Genomic DNA, 21,359 nt, shown 5'->3' on the forward strand with positions numbered 1-21,359 from the left:
TTGGTGGACTTATCTGCCACCAAGCTAAACAACAAGCTCTCCTTTTATGTTTTCCCAGTCCCTGACCAAACGGGTGGCATTGGAAGCTTTTAGCCTTAAGTGGGATTGACTTTTTGCTTAGATTTTCCAACCTTTCAGGATGATCTCACAGGTTCTACACAAAGTCAGACACTCCAGTACTGACCTAATTTTGAACATTCCTCTGTGGCCCTAACAATCATGGTTCTTCTCAACCGGCTGATGGATCTTCCTCAGAAGCGGGGCCTCCCGTTGCAGTACAGGGGCTCTCTCTTAAATAACAAACACCAGACTCTCCACTTTCATGTTTGGCTGATTTCAAATGATCTATCCACAAAGAAAAACTTTGATCAAAGTTGCCAATGGCATAATTCAATCCAGAAGAAATTGTGTTTGAGGTGTGTAATGCCAAACAGAAATTTTTTTTGTGATTGGTGAAGTAGAAAATGTGTCAATCTTAGCTGTCCCTCTATGGGCACAGTTACTGATTTTCTTCTCTTCCATTTCAAAGAGAAACAATGCTTGGTTTATACAATTAGGGCTATCAAGCAGACCTTTCCAACACAATCAAAATTTCTAATGGCTAGCCATCAAGACAGATTCTCAATCAGCAGACCAGATCAAGTATATCGAGCTGCAAATATGAGTCTTACTTTCTAATGTCTAAATGGAATCTTGTGGTTTCTTAATGAACGCTCTACAAACTTTTGGGTGAACCTCACAATCAAAATCGTTTTCCTTAGCATCCATGAAACGGTGGAATGACCTTCTAGTCCTTTCCATGGAGCAGGGTTATACAAGGTTTATCAGGAATTATGAGTCAGTTTCTTTCGATTGCCAACCACACTTTTCAGCATAAACCCCGCTTCCATTCACCGCTCCATTCCCCGTCTCAACCATATTGGGCATCAGAACAACACCACATTTATTTACGGCCAACAAGACATCAGAAGTCTTTTAATGAATGTCAATATGACCATTTTTACACACGTAATATCGTGAATTCATAATAGGTATTTAAAACATACCAATGACTACATGTAACAGATAAAATTAGACAATTTTTTTTAAATAGGATTACAGAAATGGTATTGTTTAGATAAGAGGCAACTGACCTCTCTGCCGCTGTCTGCTTTAATGCTGATGTCCCAGAAGAATTCCTCTTCCAGGGCCGGAAGGAATGAATACAGTATGTCAGCCCGAGGATCACTGGAAGATATCTGAAAGAAAGGCAGTTTCTATTTATCCTGTCTACAAACAATAATGAAATTATAACAAGAAGCTTTAAATGCTTCAAAGAAAAGGATAGGACATAAAAGAATTCTTGCTGATGTCAACATAATTAAACATCTACCATACATTGTAGAGGGAGGAGGGCCTGAAGTTCCTATATACCCGATATTTTTGACTGAGGTCATGGTGTAAAATCATGTACTCATGATACCAGAAAAATGGGGTACCTGACAGGAAAACTCATGATACCAGAAAAATGGGGTACCTGACAGGAAAACTCATGATACCAGAAAAATGGGGTACCTGACAGGAAAACTCATGATACCAGAAAAATGGGCTACCTGACAGGAAAACTCATGATACCAGAAAAATGGGCTACCTGACAGGAAAACTCATGATACCAGAAAAATGGGCTACCTGACAGGAAAACTCATGATACCAGAAAAATGGGCTACCTGACAGGAAAATTTGTCAGATAATGCAGCTTTTGGTAATGCTTGCAAAGTAACATCTTGGCATGAGAATAATATTAATGTTATTGTTATTAATTTTATGTTTTTTCTGCAAGGTTTCATTATCTCAAATCCAATGCTTGAATACAAATTTTAACACAATTGTTCATATCCAGAAATCAATCTAATTGTGCACTGAGATTTAGGTCCTGACTGCTCCGGTGGCCTAGTGGTTAGAGCATCCGCCTCGGAAAGTGAGAGGTCGTGGGTTCAATCCCCGACCGAGTCATACCAAAGACCTACAAAAAGGGTACTAACAGCTGCCTCGCTATACGCTCAGCATTAACAGGTTAGTGTTAAAACTGGTCAGCCTCGTGTCAGGATAATGTGACTGGGTGGGACATCATACTACATGTCTGCAGCATGATGCCCCAGTGCTAGACATCACTATAAACTGCCACACTGCAGACATCGTAGCAATATGACTGAAATTTTTTTAAAAGTACATTAAAAATCCTAATCACACACACAAACAGATTTAGGTCTCTACTGTAAATATTGTCTCTATTAACATCCACAAACCATTCTTGGCAAGAGAAAATATTACTATTTTCTCTTTTATTAGTTGTGTACCACTATTCACATCTGCAAACCATTTCTGGCATGAGAAAAATATTATACTATATTTTCTTTTCTAAGTGGTGTGTTCACATCTTCAAACCATTCTAACTGTGCCCTGAGGTTATAAGTAGTGTGTGAAAAGTCTGGCAGGAAACAAGAGAGCATGCATGTGCTGGCAGGAATACAGTCATCCAGATGGTGGAATTGTAATCAAAGAACGTAGGGAAAATAAATACATTGACTTATATTTTTAAAAATCAATGTCCTGTTTAAGCCAGATAATAATAATAATAATAATATTTCTGATTTAGGTAGGATCAACAAATAACACATGCAGTATAACACATAACAAATCCAAAGTATTTTGAAAACAGATATTTCAAAGAATGATTCCTGATTTATGTAATATTTCATGATCATTGTGTAGATTTTCATCCCATCATGGACAGGAAATTCCTCTACTTAACAGTCTAAATTAAGAAAGACAACATAAAACTGAAACTGACAATATTGCTGACATATCAGTTCCTGGGAGAAAATATAAAAATCACCTTCTGACACTGTAACAAGCAGCATCTCTCATATGTCAGTAACATCAGATCATCCGAAATCTCAACCTACAAATAACAATTTGTTAATATAGAGTTGCAATATTAAAATATTAATATAATTTAATAACATCACATAAAACGGATTGTAAAATGGTGCTAAATTATTTGCCTGCAGAGTAATTTTGCAAACAAATCAAGAAGTTTGCTACATAATTATGCTGCCATATTTGTGAGGGATAGTAGTTATTATACTAGATTAAATCATAATCCATTTAATTTGAATGTGAAAAATATTAAGCAAATATACTGTATTCTTGTTAAATTTAGCAGAGTATAACAAATCTCAGCTATGACGACCTCATGTTCAAGTTAGCAGAGTACCACAAATCACTCCAATGACAACCTCATGTTTAAGTTAGCAGAGTACTGCAAATCACATTTATGACAACCTCGTGTTCAAGTTAGCAGTGTACCATAAATCACTGCTATGACAACCTCGTGTTCAAGTTAGCAGAGTACCATAAATCACCACTATGACAAAACCTCATGTTCAAGTTAGCAGAGTACCACAAATCACTCCAATGACAGCCTCATGTTTAAGTTTGCAGAGTACCACAAATCACTCCAATGACAACCTCATGTTTAAGTTAGCAGAGTACTGCAAATCACATTTATGACAACCTCGTGTTCAAGTTAGCAGTGTACCATAAATCACTGCTATGGCAACCTCGTGTTCAAGTTAGCAGAGTACCATAAATCACCACTATGACAAAACCTCATGTTCAAGTTAGCAGAGTACCACAAATCACTCCAATGACAACCTCATGTTTAAGTTCGCAGAGTACCACAAATCACTCCAATGACAACCTCATGTTTAAGTTAGTAGAGTACCACAAATCACTCCAATGACAGCCTCATGTTCAAGTTAGCAGAGTACCATAAATTACTGCTATGACAACCTCAAGTTCAAGTTAGCAGAGTACCGTAAATTACTGTTATGACAGCCTCACATTCAAGTTTGCAGTGTACCATAAATCACTGCTATGACAACCTCATGTTCAAGTTAGCAGAGTACCATAAATCACCACTATGACAATCTCAAGTTCAAGTTAGCAGAGTACCATAACTTACTGTTATGAAAACGTCATGTTCAAGTTTGCAGTGAACCATAAATCACTGCTATGACAACCTCATTTTCAAGTTAGCAGAGTACCATAAATCACCACTATGACAATCTCAAGTTCAAGTTAGCAGAGTACCATAACTTACTGTTATGAAAGCCTCATGTTCAAGTTAGCAGAGTACCATAAATCACCACTATGACAAAACCTCATGTTCAAGTTAGCAGAGTACCACAAAGCACCACCATGACAATATCATGTTCAAGTTAGCAGTTACCACAAATCACTTCAATGACAACCTCATGTTCATGTATCTCAAATGGGTAATGATTTAATACTGAATTTATGAAACAAGTTGAATAATGTCCAACTTTTGTGAGCATTGGCAAGAAAAGCTGTTCATTATTCAATGAGTTTCATAAATTTAATATTAAAGCATTACACATTTGAGATTCTGTTTATCATACACTTTTTATTTCATTAGTTGTGTGTAAAAATAGTCCCTGGAATTTTTTGCACTATCCTTTAACTAGTATAATGTACTAATTTTATTTTTACCAATTATAATTCAAAACCGACTGTCTTTCCAAATAAATAAAATATTTCACTAAAACAACATCGTTTTTAAACAAAGAATGTCCATGCAAATTCAGTATGATGTCACTCAGCTAAGTTCAGTTAGAAAAATGTTTAACAGTGACAGTGTGTCAGTTTACTTCTCAGCATTCAAGTTGTTGTGAAGGGATGATTATGGATACAGATACAGCAATGTATTTATTCAAGGGATGATTATGGATACAGATACAGCAATGTATTTATTCAATGGAGGATTATGGATACAGATACAGCAATGTATTTATTCAATGGATGATTATGGATACAGATACAGCAATGTATTTATTCAATGGAGGATTATGGATACAGATACAGCAATGTATTTATTCAATGGATGATTATGGATACAGATACAGCAATGTATTTATTCAATGGAGGATTATGGATACAGATATTCCAAAATTACAGCAATGTATTTATTCAATGGATGATTATGGATACAGATATTCCAAAATTACAGCAATGTATTTATTCAAGGGATGATTATGGATACAGATATTCCAAAATTACAGCAATGTATTTATTCGAGGGATGATTATGGATACAGATATTCCAAAATTACAGTAATGTATTTATGACCCCATTCAATTTGCATTATTCAATTTGGAACAGTAGACACATATCAATTTGGAACGGCACCATAATGTAAGAGCCATTTTATGGCATAAACATGCTGCAGTTGTATAATGTTCTTTCAGTTTGGAGAATGGTTTATGTCCTTTTTCTTCTGTGAACACAGGTGAGTTTATTTACTCCTAGAAGTTAACATTTAAACCTCTCTTGTATATAGTGGATTGGATGTTACCAGTATCACCACCCCCTTTCCACATGCATACTATCAATCCCCTCCAACCCTTTCCACATGCATGCTATCAATCCCCCCCCACCCTTTCCACATGCATGCTATCAATTCCCCCCAACACTTTCCACATCCATGCTATCAATTCCCCCCCAACCCTTTCCACATGCATGCTATCAATTCCCCCCCAACCCTTTCCACATGCATGCTATCAATTCCCCCCAACCCTTTCCACATGCATGCTATCAATTACCCCCAACCCTTTCCACATGCATGCTATCAATTCCCACCCAACCTTTCCACATGCATGCTATCAATTCCCCCCCACCCTTTCCACATGCATGCTATCAATTACCCCCAACCCTTTCCACATGCATGCTATCAATTACCCCTCCCCCCACCCTTTCCACATGCATGCTATCAATTCCCCCCCAACCCTTTCCACATGCATGCTATCCATTCCCCCCCAACCCTTTCCACATGCATGCTATCAATTCCCCCCAACCCTTTCCACATGCATGCTATCAATTCCCCCCAACCCTTTCGACATGCATACTATCAATTCCCCACCAACCCTTTCCACATGCATGCTATCAATTCCCCCCAACCCTTTCCACATGCATACTATCAATTCCCCACCAACCCTTTCCACATGCATGCTATCAATTCGCCCCAACCCTTTCCACATGCATGCTATCAATTACCCCCAACCCTTTCCACATGCATACTATCAATAACCCCCAACCCTTTCCACATGCATGCTATCAATTCCCCCCAACCCTTTCCACATGCATACTATCAATTCCCCACCAACCCTTTCTACATGCATGCTATCAATTCCCCCCAACCCTTTCCACATGCATACTATCAATTCCCCCCAACCCTTTCCACATGCATACTATCAATTCCCCACCAACCCTTTCCACATGCATGCTATCAATCCCCCCCACCCTTTTCCACATGCATGCTATCAATTCCCCCCCAACCCTTTCCATATGCATGCTATCAATTCCCCCCAACCCTTTCCACATGCATGCTATCAATTCCCCCCAACCCTTTCCACATCCATGCTATCAATTCCCCCCAACCCTTTCCACATGCATACTATCAATTCCCCCCACCCTTTCCACATGCATGCTATCAATTCCCCCCAACCCTTTCCACATGCATGCTATAAATCCGCCCCATCCTTTCCACATGCATGCTATCAATTCCCCCCCAACCCTTTCCACATGAATACTACCAATCCCCCCCACCCTTTCCACATGCATGCTATCAATCCCCCCCAACCCTTTCCACATGCATGCTATCAATTCCCCTCATCCCTTTCCACATGCATGCTATCAATTTCCCCAAACCCTTTCCACATGCATGCTATCAATTCCCCCCAACCCTTCCCATATACATGCTATCAATTCCCTTAGTATTAGTTGTTGTTGTTTTAGTTTGGGGTTTAACCCATTTTTCAGTGCATAATAATCTATACATGGTGTAATGAGTCCATGTGTGTGATAAATAGGCCTTTCAGACAGATGTGGCCTTATTTCAACAATTCTCTTTGGGCAGTCCATTATAAAAAATGGCCACCAAAATGTTAATATTAATAGTAGAAACAAAACGTCTCCAGTAGGTGGGGGTAATGAAATTTACCCACTATTAGTGAGAATACTGCACAAAAAAATCATCGACTTATTTGGGCCAATCACAATCAATTAAAGTGATATTTAACATGTTGTAATATCAAAATATGAAAGTGCACACACTATATGTAAAGTGTACCAACTATGTGATAAATATGCTTAATCAATTACCCTTTATCAATATTTAATTTTTACTTTCTGAAAGTTCACTATAAAATGGCACTTGAAAAGATTTCTAAACTTGTTTGAAACAACCCCTGTACCATGAACATGACATCAAGTCCACGTGTCTTCAGATCATAATGTTCATCAAATGTCTTTGTTGCCAATAAAACATTACAGCATAGTGAAGCATCAAAGCTGGTATATGAATGAACTTGACCCTTCATTCCAAATGAATCAACACAGCCAAGATGGGAATGCACCTATTTTTAGAAAGAGGGATTTTCTTACTGAAAATACTCACTTTACAGCTTCGTTACAACAGCCTATTGATAGGACTGCAAATTTAAGTTTTTATTATTTTTTAAAGTATTTTTAGTAACATTAGGCATTGGTTAAATAGAATTTCCTTCATTGCTTTTTTTTGTGGTATTTTTGCAAAAATGAGTGAAGTAACAAAACAACTTTGACCTTACAGCACATCTGAATTCCACAACACAGAATGGTCCCATACCTTTCTGACCTACATAATTGCATTTTAAAGCTAAATCTTCAGTAACATAATATTTGGAAGTTGCTTTCTATGAACTATATATTTTCCTGACTATAACTGTCCAATGGTTTATGAAAACACACAATCTAATAGTGATTTTTCCCAGACACAGCGATGTCTGTCATTACTTTCCCATGACAGGCTCACAGTTTCAAACTGATTTTATGAAGACAATAATGTACTTGCGGCAATTAAACTATTCAGATCACCAATTCTATTCTTAAAATGCAAATTGTTATTTACATACTATTTTTATCTTTCAAAGCTTTTATGTTTTATTAACAAAAAATAACTTGCAGAAACTGGGCAGTAATAGTTGTTAATCAGGAAAGGGTTAATGGTCACTCTGCTTTCAAAACACATTCCTTCAAGATGGCAAGAGTTTGCAGCGCAACTGATATGAACACCTATATTTTGCCTTGAGCTACAACACTTGACTAACTGATATGAACACCTACATTTTGCCTTGAGCTACAACACTTGACTGACTGATATGAACACCTACATTTTGCCTTGAGCTACAACACTTGACTGATATGAATACCTACATTTTGCCTTGAGCTACAACCCTTTACTGACTGATATGAACACCTATATGTGCATCCTGTAAAATTTTACAGTGAGAAAAGGCACAAGGACACAGCCTACAGAACACACTGGAGACTTCTTGACTGATATGAACACCTACATTTTGCCTTGAGCTACAACACTTCACTGACTGATATGTACAAATACATTTTGCCTTGAGCTACAACACTTGACTGACTGATACGAACACCTACATTTTGCCTTGAGCTACAACACTTCACTGACTGATATGAACACCTACATTTTGCCTTCAACTACAACACTTGACTGACTGATATGAACACCTACATTTTGCCTTCAGCTACAACACTTGACTGACTGATATGAACACCTACATTTTGCCTTGAGCTACAACACCTGACTGACTGATATGAACACCTACATTTTGCCTTCAGCTACAACACTTGACTGACTGATATGAACACCTACATTTTGCCTTCAACTACAACACTTTACTGGAACTAAACTGGCTAAGGCAAGAGAGCATATAAAAAACTATGGTCTCTCAATGTAACTCTAAAAAATCACTAGGCAAAGTCATTTTCACCTTCCTAACAGAAGGTAAAGTTGACATTTTTTTAGGTGACTTAATCACCCACTTCACCTTGTAGTGTGACCCCTGGCTGATATGTAAGTACACCAGCAATGATGCATTGCCAATGTGTATGTGCACCCTGTAAAATTTACGTGAGAATCGGCACAAGGACTCAGTCTAAAGAAAACACTGTCAATGTGTGTGTGCACCCTGTGAAATTTGAGTGAAAAAAGGCACAAGGACACAACCTAAAAAAAACCACTGCCAATGTGTATGTGCACTCTGTAAAAATGTACAGTGAGAAAAGGCACAAGTGATACAGCCTAGAGAAAACACTTCCAATAAGTATGTGCACCCTGTAAAATTTTTCAGTGAGAAAAGACACAAGAACATAGCCTACAGAAAACACTTCCAATAAGTATGTGCACCCTGTACAATTTTACAGTGAGAAAAGGTACTAGGACACAGCCTAAAGAAAACACTGCAGTGTTTCCCTTAACCCTCATTTGCGCTTCAGAGACCCCCAAAATTTTAATTTTACTCCCATTTTTGGTTCCAAAGTTCCAAAGTTTGTTTTTACTCAGTCTGACCCCCAGTTTTGACACCAAGGTGATTTTTGACTCTCAGTCTTGCACCCCTTAGGGATACACTGACACTGCCAATGTGTATGTGCACCCTGCAAAATTTTACAGTGAGAAAAAGCACAAGGACACAGCCTACAGAACACACTGGAGACTTCTTTATAATGAAGTACATTATAGTCTACAGCTGCCACCCACGGGGAAAAGGCAAAAATGGCCTATGTAGACAGGTGACCTCTGAAGGCAGGTTTAGGTCTTAAACTAGGTTCATGACAAATTTATGTGCTATGAACCAAACAGCATTAGTATTCCTAGTAATAGTATTACCATTATTTCACACACACCCAACAAATCAAGGAAACTACAGCTGTGTTTTTACATCTCTCTCATAGTCTTTTTTCTTAATAAATGAAAAAACTTTTATCTCATTATCAGTAGAAATGAGTCCCAAATAAAATTACTAATGACAGCTTACCTAAACTGTGAAACACACAACTTTTTAATAGGGCAGTTGGTATATAATTAGGCATGAAAACAGGTGTTGACACTTTAAACAATTCATGGATTAGGCTGCTGTGCAAACTCACTCCCGAGGGTGTTAGTAGCACCTAAACCTAAAGGGATCAGTGTATCCCCCTGGGGTGTAAAATTGAGGGTACAAAAAACCTAAACTAAAGGGATATCACAATAAACCTCTACTTGGAGATCACGTTTTTTTCTCTCCACTGGAGATAGCTTTGACTCAAAATCTTAAAATAACAATTAATATATTCATTAAATTAACAGGAAAAACACTGGATTAAGGTAAGCACAATCAAAATATGAAATGTTTAAACATAGATTCACACAATATTTACCTTTATACATACCATGCATTGATCCTGAAACAAAATAAGTTTAATTTGCATACCTGGATAGGTCACTGCTGATATGCTGCTGATATGCTCCAATGAAACATTGCTTGGTTAAGAAACGCATGGCCGGTCACCACTGAAGACAGGTGATTGCTGATTGCCAGGGAGAAATGAGAATGGCCATTTTGACCATGTAAGCACTGAACTCAGATAAACATTAGGACAGATTTGACTGTAAATATCACTACTACATGATAAAATGGGATCCATCACCAGGTCTACCTAATAACAAGAATGGTGTTATAAAAAAGGGCTCTGTAGTGAAAAAGTTCTATATCCAACACTTACAAACTTCCACAAATAATTTTAACACTGTTGATGATAATGATGCCACCACCGTCTCAGAATTCTGGCAGAATGGCACATTTCATATCCTGTTTTGCTTAAAAGAAAAACGTCACCCAAAACTGAACGCACAAACACCATATGTTGATCAACATGTCCCCTACGTAGCTGCCAACCTTCCAGGCTCACAATTAGTGAAAATAGGGATAAAAAGTCGTGAATTTGGACATGAATTCATGAAAAATACCATGATAATAACTCCATCCACTCTGACCACTCCATCCACTCTGACTGTCAATACTATACACTATATCAAGTTTGCAAAATAAAACTAAAACACAACATATATGCAGAAATATTTATTTATTAAGACATGATACTGTGGCAGACTTGAACTTCCTCAACTGCTTGATCGTAAATTTGTTTTCTAAACAGTTCCGACTTCTTGCCTGCTGGTTGATCTTGGTGACTAAAATTGCAGCTAAGTAGGGCCCTAAAGTCTGTCTTATTTTTCCTCACTAAAGAAAATACTCTTTCGCTGTCACTGTTGCTGTGAGGAATGCACAGGAGCTGCAGCATTTTTTGGTTCTTCCACAGGAAAATTTGGAAGCGATTTTCGAGTCCAGGAACATTTGTCAGAACAAATGTTTAGCATGGTCTCCAGCTGAAAAAGGTAGATTGTGTTCAACAAGAAAACTCACAAATAATGCTTCAGCGTTGGTAGCCTGCAGGTCTTCTGCCAATGGTTTAATATATTCCAGAGCTGAAATCTGCGAATTCTTAATTTTCCCAACTTCTACATGTTTCTTGCAACTGACGTGCTTCCCACATCGTCTCTGCGATGGCACACTGAGTGCAAAAAGCATGATGAATATCAATGTTTAATGGCAGAATGCACGGCCAATTTTTGATATATTCCAAATTAAACTTCACTTTTTGAGTAATACATTTCTTTTTCCTTGGTGGTGAAGACATTTTCAACATCTTACATGCGATGCTGAATGGTAACTCAAATCCATTTTGGTGACACATGCGTGGAGCAAAATTCCGGTTATGCCCCCGTTTCTCTCAAAAGCATTTGTAAAACTACTCTTATACACATAGATTAAAATAGGCTAAAATGCTTGCTACCGGGCCAACTGTACTAATTGGCTGTAGATCTACTAATATCGTGACCAGCATTACCGGACCTTTTCGGCAACTGCGAATATCACGACTAGCGCTTAACAGGAAATCGGTTATTTTATTAAAGATTTAAAATAACTGAGGATTGGAGAATTCGTGAATTGTTGGCTTGCGGCGTGAATCCGTGAATCGCTGAAAAAGTCGTGAAATTCACACCAAATTCATGAGGGTTGGCAGCTATGCCCCTAGAAGTACAGGTATTCATGACAAGTCAGTGGTTGACAATAAAATGCTCACCTTAAAGTCGATCACATGGCCTTCATAAGTGCCATAGAACTTCAACACAGCTGGAATGTGACCCTTCTTTGGCTGGATCTAGAAAATAAATGGGGGAAAGGGGGAATAAATTGATCCTGATCAGATTAAAATCAAGATTTAATGTTAACTTAAGTGACTGTTACTACATCATGCAATCTTAGAGGATATCAAACTTAAAAACTTGTCAGCCACTAACAATGAACACTGACACTTACCCTTGGAACACAAGGTAGAATGTTCTGTGGACACTATTCTCTGTCAAGATGAATGCACGAAGGTACACATGTCTAAGACTATCAGTGAATCCTGACCTCAGGGTTTTACCATGACCTAATAGGGAAAGTCCCTGGCTCTCAGAAACAAGTCCCCAAATTTTCAGAAGTGCTACAAACACATCAAAACTCTTGCTGAGACTCAAGGTACTAAAATCCTAACAAAAACATGGAATCTAAAGCTCTGGTAACATCACATTATTAATACAACAAAGTGACAAGGACTGTCTGTAATTTATCACATTTTTATCCTAACTGTGAATTTTGACACAAAATTCAATTTTTGAAGCAAAATGTGTTTTCTCAACAATACCTGATCATAATACATTAGGAGTTCTTCCACTACCCCACAAATCTAGCAATCAAAGTTATGAGAGACATTAAACATATTTTTTTGGCTTGCTTTTGCAACAAAGGTGTTACATCGTCTGATTACCAAGATGAAAGTCAGTGAATAAAGGTATCTCCTGATGTGCAGTGACTGACAATGAATCCCATCTTTAGTCAGTGACAACTGGAGCTGAAGCGCACACTCTTCCTGGGATGTAAGTTTGGGGTGGGTTTGACAGGTACTGCCTACAGTGACATGCTACAAATGACACAACTCAATGTTGACAATGTCAATGTTATGAACACTTAATGATACAACTCAGTGTTGACAATGTCAATGTTATGAACACTTAATGACACAACTCAGTGTTGACAATGTCAATGTTATGAACACTTAATGACACAACTCAGTGTTGACAATGTCAATGTTATGAACACTTAATGACACAACTCAGTGTTGACTATGTTGATTTCATGAACAATCTGCAACATTAAAACAGACCAATTAAAAAGTTATGGCACTTGCCTGGGGTTTTCAGAATGCATTTTGTAACAAGGCCTCTGGAATTTATCATTTCTTTGAATATCCAAATGATGCTGTATAAAGCTTTGAATGTTATAGTGTTCATTGTTCAAACAGTCTGCTCCTCCTTCGCTAGATCTTGATATAGCCTGTAGATATCGATGTCCAAATAGCCTGCAAATCTTTCAATAGATCTTTGATGTATTCTTTAGTGATCAATGTTCAAATCACTAGACATCAGTGAGGTTTAATTGCATGCAGAGATCTAAGTCTAATTCTGAGACTATGCCACTGATTTTCAATGAAGTCATGTGACTGAGATGGCCATTCCAGACTGTAAGTACTGTTTTCCTGTTTCCAGGTACAAGACTGTTTTCTTGTTTCCAGGTAAATACTGTTTTCTTGTTTCCAGGTGCAAGACTGTGCAGGACAGTGCAAAGTACACTGTTATCTTGAAATGTCAACTGTGCATTTGCAAAATGTCTTCAATTACTGGCCATAAATTAAAGGTATTAACATACTTACTACAATTCTTATCAACATTATACATTCTACAACCCAAAACATGACACTTACACTAACAGTATTTCCATGTCGTCTCAGGCTCTTGGGTCTGTATGTTTCTTCAACAGTTCTCCACATGTGGCAATGGCTTCAAATGTGATGACAACCTGGTTTTTATCGGAAATTATTACTTTAATCCAACATATTTCAACCAAGAGATCTCTCTCCTCTTTGAACCACTTTATGTGATTTTTTTATTAGCAGATACTATCAGTATTCTTTGAACTTTGTGTTTCTTTAAACCATAATCATGCGGGTGGCACTGAACCATCCTAATGGATGCTTTTTCCAGTGCATACAGGTTGCAATTATCCATAGTTCAAACTTGGTCTATTTTGATTCACCCCTCATACATCTAACCAGGACACAGGGTGACTGTTGTGATGCAAATTTATGTCCCCCAGGACACAGGGAGACTGTTGTAATGCAAATGTAACATACACACACACACACACAAAGACTGTTCTAATACAAATAACATACATCCTGCTAGACAGAGAGACTGTTGTAATGTAAATTTACATCCCCAGGACACAGGGAGACTGTGTACTGCAAATATCATACACACACATACACACTCAGGTCACAGGGACTCTGTTGTAATGCAAACATTATACATCTCACAGGACACAGGGAGACTGGTATAATATAAATATCATTAATCTACCAGGACACAGGGAAACTGATGTAATGCAAACATTATACATCCCCCAAGGCCAAAATAAGGCTTTTAATACAAATATTATACATCTCACAGGACACAGGGAGACTGGTGTAATATAACTATCATTAATCTACCAGGACACAGGTTAATACAAATATTATACATCTCACAGGACAACAGGGAGACTGATTTAATACAAATATCATATATCCTTCAGAAGACAGGGACTTTGTTGTAATTAAAATATTAAACATCTCCCAGACCACAGGGAGACTGTTAAATTGCAAATATTATTCATCCACAGGGCCAAAAGGAGACTGTTGTGATGCAAATATCATATATCTCCCTTATCAGAAGGAGACTCTTTCAATGCATATATCATACAACCACACCCCAGGGCACAGTGACAATACAAACAGCATACAATCAAGCTGCGATAGGTTATTTCCTGAAAATCAAATTCAGGAAAATAGGTTATTTCCTGAAAATCAAATTTAGGAAGATAAAGAATAACACAGTAAAACCTGTTCTGAAAGACCAAAGCTATGAGACACCGCCTTTTGAGACCAGATTTTCAATGCTTATACTGATTTAATGCTATCAGCTGTCATGAGAGGCCACCTGTCTTCAGGAACCACATTCTTTTGACAGAAGGGGTGTTCTTTCAAGACAGGTTTTACTGAAAAGAAAATAGAACTTTCACTTCCCATGATTCATGCCAAAACCCTTCCCTTACACACTGAATATTTGTGATTGTAATGTACCTGCCTTTATTGCTATTTGATTCTGTAGTGTACCTTAGACTATGCCTGCAAATGTCAAGGTCATATACATATCAACTATACCTCAGATATTAGACTATAGTAGCAGATGTCAAGGTGATATGCAAATTCCACTATAACACATACCTTAGACCATTTTAGCAATAGTCAAAATGATATACAAATCAAACATACCTCATACGTTTCACAGTTAAAGAATGGCATTGGTTCTGCATCTTCAGAAACTTTCCAGGATACATCTCCACTCTCATCCAAGTAAAATTCTGTTCTGTAAGAAAAACAATCCTTTAAATTTACTCATCCAAACCTAGAATTCAAATGGGGGGAGCATAATGCATAACTTGGAGCTCAAAGGGGTGGTGCATAACTTGGAATTCAAAAAGGGGTGGTGCATAATGCATAACTTGGAACTCAAAGGGGTGGTGCATAACTTGGAATTCAAAAAGGGGTGGTGCATAATGCATAACTTGGAATTCAAAAGGGGTGGCGCATAATCAGAAGTCTTGGTAAAAATAGGAGTCCCACCATCAAAAGTTGCAGTCCCTTCTTTCCTACTGAATCAACTCAGACGTGAGTGCATCTATTTTTAGATGGAGAGGTTTTCACAATGTAATCACCCTCTTAAATATAGCTTCATTACAACAGCCCATTTACAGGAATGCAAATTTATGGTTTATTTATTTGTCTGCGTCCTTGTAGTAATTTTAGGCACTGGTTAAATCGCGTCTGATTTGCTGTTTCCCCCCCCCCCCGTATTTTCGTAAATACATGTCAGGTCGGAAAACAGCTTAGACCTTAAAGTGCAGCTTGTGAATTCCACAACATAGCATTGTCCCATACGTTTCTGACCTACATAATTTGCATTTTAAAGTTAAATCTTTAAAAAAAATAATACCTTGGCTTTGCTTTCAGTGATCTATATATTTTTCTGAAATTATCTGCCCGATGATTTACGAAAACAAACAATCTAATAAACTGCTACATCCCAGACTTAGCGAAGTCCGCCATTATTTCCCGTTAGGCCTACTGGTTTCCTTAGAGTTTCAAACTAATTTTATGACGAAATTGTGTATAAGAGGAAGGTAATATATATCCAGATCACAGATTCTGATCTTAAAACACATGTTTGTATGTTTTATCATCAAAGGATATCATGCAGGAAATTGACAGTTGCTACCTTACTCAGAAAAGGGTTTATGGTCAATCAGCTATCAAAACATATACTTATGAATGGGCAAGAGTTTGTTTGTCAACGTAATTGATATCAAAACTAGGCCTAGCTACTGATGTATTGAAGAATACATTTTGTTACAACACTAAAACTAACTGGGCAAAGGCGAGCTGCATTTAAAAAAAAGTATGGTCAGTCAATGTACCTCTTAAATAGCTCTTGTTCGTCCATCAGAGTGATACTGAATTTTGTCAATCCAAGTAAGGACTTGTTCCAAACACTAAGCTAGGCATCACACACTTTATTACACTTAGCTACTGTCCTATCCGAACTATCAATTCTAGCACTCTTCTGAATCTCGTTACAATCTTCGTAAGTTTGCCGTTTAACCCCAAAATACTTATCCAAATTTACGAATGGCATTTTGTCTAAGTCTCAACATGTCTTGATTCTCGTGCACTACTTATTCCGATACATTCGGAAATGAACACAATAACGAAAGCTGAAGTTGTTTATTTGATGTACTTTTATAAATGACCACATGTACATCTCTGGGTCTTTCTGACTCTGAATTCAATCACTGTAAATATCAGTACATTTTCGCATCCGGACGCAAGTCAAAGCCCAGCTATTGCATCATGTTCTTTTTTATGTACTCTTATAATGGCAACATGTATGTACATCAAGGGGTCTTTTAGTCACTGAATTCTGTCATTGTATATATCAGCACATCTAACTGATCAACACATTTTACCACAAAGCAGGTGGCTGAAGCAGTACTGGCAAGTCTTTTGCCGCTCACCTATTACATGTGTACAGAGGACTCCCGCCTTAGTAATTTTCTGCGTCACAGATCAAAAACTGGCGTCCAAATACGCGTAATTAAGAGTTTCCGAAATCTCTGATAATGCATAACCTGGAATTCAAAAGGATGGTGCATAACTTGGAATTCAAAAGGGTGGTGTGGAACTCAAAGGAATGGTGCATAACTTGGAATTCAAAGAATCGTGCATAGCTTGGAATTCAAAGGGGTGGTGCATAAATTGGAATTGAAAAGGGTGGTGCATAACTTAGAATTCAAAGGATGGTGCACAGCCATATTTTGTTGAAATCTACAGGTAAGCAGCACAATGTATTTTTCTTAATTACAAATATTCATCCCATCTACCAGTTAGACAACCCCACTTAATGGGAAGTGTTGCAGCCAATCCTACCTACTGGAGACAACCTCATCTATTGGTATGTGTTATAGATAACCCCTCCTATTGGTATGTGTTATAGACAACTCTTCCTACTGGTATGTGTTATAGACAACTCCTCCTATTGGAATGTGTTATAGACAACTCTTCCTACTGGTATGTGTTATAGACAACTCCTACTGGAATATGTTATAGACAACCCCTCCTATTTGTATGTGTTATAGACAACTCCTCCTATTGGTATGTGTTATAGACAACTCCTCCTATTGGTATGTGTTATAGACAACTTCTATTGATATGTGTTATAGACAACTCCTATTAGTATGTGTTATAGACAACTCCTCCTATTGGTATGTGTTATAGACAACTCCTACTGTCATTATATAATAGCATGGATGCATACATGCTCAGTATATAATAGCATGGATGTATAAATGTACAGTATATAATTGCATGGATATATACATGTAGAGTATATAATAGCATCAATGTATACATGTCCAGTATATAACAGAATGGATATATATATGCAGAGTATATAATAGCATGTATGTATATATGCATGTTTATTATATGCTCATTTTTTCTTTAACTTTACATTGCCAGAATTATGCAATATTTTACAATATTGAACTCACGTGCAACTTCACATTACATTAGGAACTACTTCGTAAAGAAATCATGTACACTCTTGTAGTAGACGCTTTATGTTTTAGTGGATTAAATTTGTTTCTGAATGAAATAAACAAGATGTTTTGTGGACTGCCAAATACCAGCTGCTTTGGCACATTCCATGTTAACTTTTTTAATACAATGTTTCGGATTTAGACTAGCTATAGATGCCAGACAGGGTCCTTACAAATAAAATGCAAGTGACAAGGCATAAACTGTCTTCTTTAGCTGGTAATAAGAATGGCAAAAAATATACTTACAGTTTTACATCCTGAATTTCCTCAAAATGTACTTTCTTAGTTCTGCAAATCCGAATTACATGAGCCATGTCATGGGTTCTCAAGCTTGTTTACACATTTCGAAACTGTACAGTAATTTCAACTATATTCCAAGTGCAATTACATCCTCCTTACTGCACTCAAAATGAAATAAACATTAAATTCCATAGCATCCTTCTGATAATTGCAATTGAAAGCCTTCATATTTTTCCCAGATGATTTCAAACATTCAATAACAGAAAAGAAACACACTTGCAGATGGCAACATGCTTCTCCCTCGCTGCTTCAATCCGATGTATTTCATGTAGAATCAACACAGATAAATCCAGTCCATAATCACGAAATTTCTTAGAATCGAGAAAATCATGTTTAGCAGATTTATATTATGGCCGTTCATGTAATACCGATCGACAACGAACAAAATAAACTGAATAACTGACATTTCAAGGTACAGTAGAACCTGTTTTGAAAGACCACCCCTTCTGCCAAAAAATAATGGTCTCTCAAGACAGGCGGTCCTTCATAACAAGTCATAATTTTATATAATCAATAAATCTGTGCTGGTCTCTCAAAACAGGTGATCTCTCATAGCAGTGGTCTCTCAAGACAGGTTTTACTGCATGTGTAATCAAATTCTGTAAAAATAACACCAACTGCTGAAATAATTGATACCAAACACCAACATGACTTGTATGATTTGTACCCTAGATCAATTACACAAAAAGTGCCCTCTCAATGCAAACAGGAACAACACAACCAGGGCTCTAAGGGACCAGAGTTCCGGGTCAAATACACATGAAATTTCAAGGATGTTCCCCTTTTTCATATTTTGGTCACTGATGGCCAATCTGCAGAATAACTGAAGTTCGACTTACATCAAGCAAGTGTGACTAATTAACAGTTCATCCATATCATAGTAATAAAAAGGATTGACCCTTCAAAGGATACAGTGACATAATTAAAAAAAACATGTATGTAATCACCTGCAATTGATTGGAATTAGATGACCTATCTTTTTTTAATGGTAATTAAATTAAACTGGTCATGATGCAAATGTAAATAATTAAAGTAGTCAAAGCTTTCCTATAATTTGATTTGAAAAATACTGTCAAATCATCAATATTCCATTATAACAATAACTCTTATTTAAGTACATGTGATTTCAACAGGGTACTACATTATCACTCTGGATTTTTTATAAGATTGCAGAAAAGAAAGTAAACTATTAAAAAATATGTTGGCAAAATCTGTTTTAATTTTTTGGGAAACATACTAGTGATGACTGGTGATAATTAGAGTACTGAGATGTACCTGAATTCCTCGCAATAACAGTTCAAATATGCAGTCAAAAGTCTCCCCATTTGTTTGTACCCCCCTACCGATTTAAAAAACAAAATCACAAATGAGATCAAAAATGCACAGAACTTAGTTCATGCAATGATTTATAATTTCAAACCTGATTATGCCCAGGTGGGACCCTAACACTGTTATCTTCTGAAAGTTTCATTCCAAACAGAAGTTTTGAGTGTCATTTCCAGTTCCTGAACAAGTCCATTTTCAGAGAAGGGGTGTAAGCACTATTACACATATGTACAGAGAGAATAAGTATTATGCCATCTGCTTGAATATTTACCATGTCAAATCAAGCAAAGGAAAAGAATGACAGCTACAAATTTGCCTTCATGTGGATTTAACAAGCAGTGTATTTTCTATGTAAATGGATGCAAAGGGATACTACTCAGAACCTTAACATTATGGTAATTTACAGAATTATCCAGCAGTTCCAAATAGGATGAACTACGAGACAATTTAGTCTGAGGAAATCAACTCACCGCTAGTGTATGCAACATGGCGCAGTGTTTGTATGGAAAGTCTGTTAAGCATGAAAGGCACGAAGAATGCCAGTGCTAGGGCCACTCTGGTCACATTAAGGTTGGAAATTATAAATCACTGAATGAACTAAGTTCTGTGCACTTTTTATCAATTAAAGGTTTCCATTATTGAAATCAGCACATAACAAATGGGGAGGTATATTCAGACTATAGGTGCCATACATGTACCAAGATTAATTCAACTTATCTACAGATCCCACGTTATATTCCACCATTATTCCTTAGAGCCAACTCTTAAGGCATATGACACGGTAGTAATTAACATTTATTTTAAGTTTTTGGGGGGTGTATATGTTGCTTGGTATATTTTATAATTTGTCTTTGCTTCATTCAATGATAGTAAATTACATTTATAAATATCTGGAGTATAATGCCAGATGTTTATTCATGAAAGTTTATTTCATGGGAATGAAGATGCTATTTTCTTCCATAGAAAGCTGCAATGCATTCCAGTGAACAATCTTGGTATTTAAACGAACTGATTTTATTATTGTGGTTTATTTCTAATGTTTAGTTTTGTTGCTGGGTAGACTGTAAATTTATGATGTTGAAGCTTAACATTCTATTTACTGAAAAATATTTTCTTTTTAGTGTCACTGACTTTGATACTGATCTTTATTAAAATAATCAGCTTTTTCATTTTCCTTTATATCCTTTTTAAAGTGAGGGACTCCTGAATTTACGCAAGCAACTCTCAGAAATAGGCTGGGGACTCCCTAGTCCTACATGTAAGACCTGACGCTGATATTTATGTTGTCTTACAGCCTAACTAACGATACTGTTTAGCGTGTTTTGATGTCGACTAGCATCGTTACGAAAGTCAAATTTTCATGAATATTTTAAACAACTGTCAACTAAAATAACGATGCTTTTCTACAAAGTCATAATGTTTTAGTCAGAC

At 37.0% G+C, this 21,359-nt stretch overlaps 1 protein-coding gene across 1 annotated transcript in view; it reads right to left on the minus strand.

Moving 5' to 3' along the window:
- The window catches only part of LOC149806261 (uncharacterized), a 112,612-nt gene that overhangs the window by 90,230 nt on the left and 1,023 nt on the right, over positions 1-21,359 (minus strand). The window contains exons 3-6 of the mRNA XM_089951204.1: positions 15,421-15,514; positions 12,091-12,168; positions 2,876-2,941; positions 1,134-1,238 (exon numbers count right to left, since the gene is read on the minus strand). Coding sequence (XP_089807330.1) covers positions 1,134-1,238; positions 2,876-2,941; positions 12,091-12,168; positions 15,421-15,514 — 343 coding nt within the window. The remainder of the gene's footprint in view (positions 1-1,133; positions 1,239-2,875; positions 2,942-12,090; positions 12,169-15,420; positions 15,515-21,359) is intronic.

The sequence above is a fragment of the Sinohyriopsis cumingii genome, chromosome 2 (assembly GCF_028554795.1).
Source record: "Sinohyriopsis cumingii isolate HCF-2022 chromosome 2, ASM2855479v2, whole genome shotgun sequence".
Classification (NCBI taxonomy): domain Eukaryota; kingdom Metazoa; phylum Mollusca; class Bivalvia; order Unionida; family Unionidae; genus Sinohyriopsis; species Sinohyriopsis cumingii.